Source organism: Entamoeba invadens (assembly GCF_000330505.1).
Source record: "Entamoeba invadens IP1 unplaced genomic scaffold scaff_1105074726053, whole genome shotgun sequence".
In the NCBI taxonomy this organism is placed as follows: domain Eukaryota; phylum Evosea; order Mastigamoebida; family Endamoebidae; genus Entamoeba; species Entamoeba invadens.
In genome coordinates this window covers 201,763-205,052 of record NW_004443681.1, presented here as the reverse complement: position 1 = coordinate 205,052, position 3,290 = coordinate 201,763, and the positions used below count along the sequence as shown (strand labels likewise).

The following is a 3,290-nucleotide window of genomic DNA, read 5'->3' as shown; positions in this document are numbered from 1 at the left end:
GGAACACAGTGGCTTAATAATTATCTCAAATTCACAGGCTTCTCCTTTTTTCAAATTAACTAATGAAGGGAGTGTACGAATGCTATAATAATCACAATTGTCCATTACACTGAACTGTAATTTAATTCTATGAGGCGATGAATTTCCAATGCAAATCAAGTCGCGAGACTCTTTGTCGACTGGGATGGCATCATCAGTGTCCAAATCGAACTTCAAGAGTTTTTTGTTAGACAGTAATATCGAGTTCAACTTTGACATTTGAATATTAGAACGATCCATCTTAAAGGTGCACACATTCTTCTCTTTAATCCTTTCCTTTTTGCGTTGAATTAATATTACAGTGACAACAATGATAGTTGTGACAATTATTATTATCACTATTACAATGGATATGGGGATACCAACAGCAATACCCAAATTGAGAGAATAGAGACATGAGTCGCCTATTTCTGAGGGTTTATAATTGACTTTGCATTTATTACACTTCGAATTTGAAGCTTTCAGACACCACTCGATATCCGAAAAATGTGTGCAGTTGTTGTTTACTAATACAAAGTCTGTAATTTCACATAGAGTGCACACATCTTCAGTTTGACATGATATACAATTGGAAGAACATTTGGAACATCTGTAATTACTGAGATGATAGCGATCCATACACATCTCACACCCATAACTGTTACTTTTAATACAATTTGATAAAGTCGTGTTGGACAAACACAACTGAGTTTCTCCTTGTATTTGGTAATATCCTTCAGCACATGAAGAGCATTGATATAAATTCAAACATGTTCCACAGGATTCGTCACATGATATACAATCTTTTTCAACTTTATAAAAGCCATCTTTACAAATGGCACATCCACCACCTGTCGGTAATGGCATCGAACACTTGTCTTTCAAATCCCCAAGTGATTTACACTCCATTTGCGAATTTAAGAAGTACCCATTTTCACATGAAATGCAATATGTCGAATTGTAACAACTATAACAATTGTTGGAGCATTGTATACACTTCTCATTTGATAAATAATACCCGATAGAACAATGTTGACACCCTTTATTTGTTCGAGTCATACATATACTTTCCAATGACTCTTTGATTGAAGATTTATTACTACGAAGTGATATGGAAGATATCATATCAACATTATCATCAAAATACTCGGCACAAACCCCATTTCTCAATTTATAAGAGTTGTAACACTCTACACATTTGGAATTCGATGTTGTGAGATATTTGCAGTTGTCTTCTCGTGGAATTGGAAGACAATACGAGTACTTCCCTTCGATGTTTTTGGTATCACTTTGGTAGAACCCTTCATTGCATTGGACACAACCATATTCACTACTCTTAACACAATTCAATTCGGAAGAATCAACACACCAATTATCAGTGACTAATAAATGGTGCTGGGAACATTTCATGCATTTTGTTTGAGAACAAATATCACAATTGTTATATGTGCATTCAGAACACTTCCCTTTCACAATATCATATGACGACAAATTACACATAACACACATTTCGTTGTTTATTGTGGCACAATTCGTATCTGTTATACACTGCAAGTTATCAACATCGTAAATGAAATTATCTGCACAATTCAGTTGCAACACATTATCATTCATTTTTATACATTCGGTGTTTGTAATACTACAACTCTCACACTCGTTACCATTGAGATATTCACCATCTCCACACGAATATGTCACATTATTACGAATCAAGTGTGATGAAATTGTTTTTTGAACGCAACCCATGTTTGTTTGTAAATAGTTATCTTGACAATTGAGACATAAACTGCTTGTTTGGGAACTCTTCTGATATTTACAATTTACAATTTGTGTCTTTTCGCCTGTATTCATTAATATTTGATTGTTACTATCACACGATGTTATGGAAACATGAGAGTCGCATTTTCCCAATGCTACACACATTTGATTTGATAAGAAATGGTTATCGTGGCATTTAAGGCAAACATCTTCATTAAGTTGAATAAGACATTCGGGAGTGTTCGACACACACATCACTTTCATTTGACTATAAAATTGATTGTTGTCACAAATAACACAATCTCCGTTTGAAGAAACTTTGTATGGAGGATAACATGTTATACATTTGGGTTTACCCACTGATACAGTCGTACATTCTTGACAATATTCAGTGGAATTAGAACATTGTGTACATCCCTTTTCTGTATTCTTGAATGTCCCCTTTTCACAAGACACACATTCAAATGTAGAGGAAATATAGAACGGGTCTTCACAATTGGTACATTTCTTTGTTGTTGTACTACATTTACTACAACTTTCTTCTATTGTGTTACATAGCACACACATATGAGACGATTGATCTGGATAGTACCCATCATTACATTCGATGCAACTTCGTGTGTAATCGGAAGCACATGTTTTGCAGTGTCCATCAAATGAAATGCAACTCACACAACTCTGCGATTCTGGTTCTGTGAAGACGTAATTGGACAGGCAACCGGTACATATTCCATTTGTTGTGTTGCATTGTGTGTTGCATGTCGAGTCACAGTCTTTGCATGTTTTGGTTGTTTCGTCTGGATATTTCCCATTTGTACAGACAGCACACTCTCTCTTGTCGGGTGCACACGTCACACAATCGGTGTCAAACGTGTTGCATTTGATGCATGTCAGTGATGGTTGAACTGTTGGCACGTAGTTTGTGTCACATCCAGTGCACATCCCTGTTGTGCCACCACACTTGCCGCCACATGTTGTGTCACACAGTCTGCATCTGAAGTCGCCATCGTTCTTTGGATAATACCCACTGCTGCACACAATGCATTTTCGTGTTGAGTCTGTGCTGCATGTTGTGCAGTGCGCATCAAATGCATCACATGATACACACATCTTTGATGACGATTCAGAATACACATAATTGTTGATACACGACTCACACACACCCGTTGACGTGTTGCACTTGGTCGCACAACTTGCATCACACAATACACATGTGCCGTTCTGGTGTGGGTAATAGCCAGCAGCACATTTGATGCAACTTCTCATGTAGTTTGGTGAGCAACTGAAACACTTCGCATCAAACACATTGCACATTTCACACTTCTTCGACTTTGGATCGGTAAATACATAATTGGTCAAACACGTTGTGCAAAGACCATTTGTTGTGTCACAATTACCCCCACATGTTGAATCACACATTATGCATACTCCGTTATCTCCTGGATAATAATTTGTCAAACATTTAACACATTTTCTAATTTGATCTGTTGAGCAAGTTTCGCAATTTTCATCAA

The 3,290-nt window shown here is 36.7% G+C and overlaps 1 protein-coding gene across 1 annotated transcript; it reads right to left on the bottom strand.

Moving 5' to 3' along the window:
- Positions 1–169: 169 nt before the first annotated feature.
- On the bottom strand, positions 170–3,290 carry EIN_322690 (hypothetical protein; the record flags this gene model as incomplete). Its single annotated transcript, XM_004260479.1, has 1 exon — positions 170–3,290. A coding segment is annotated over one exon (3,121 nt), but the record flags the coding sequence as incomplete, so codon positions are not given.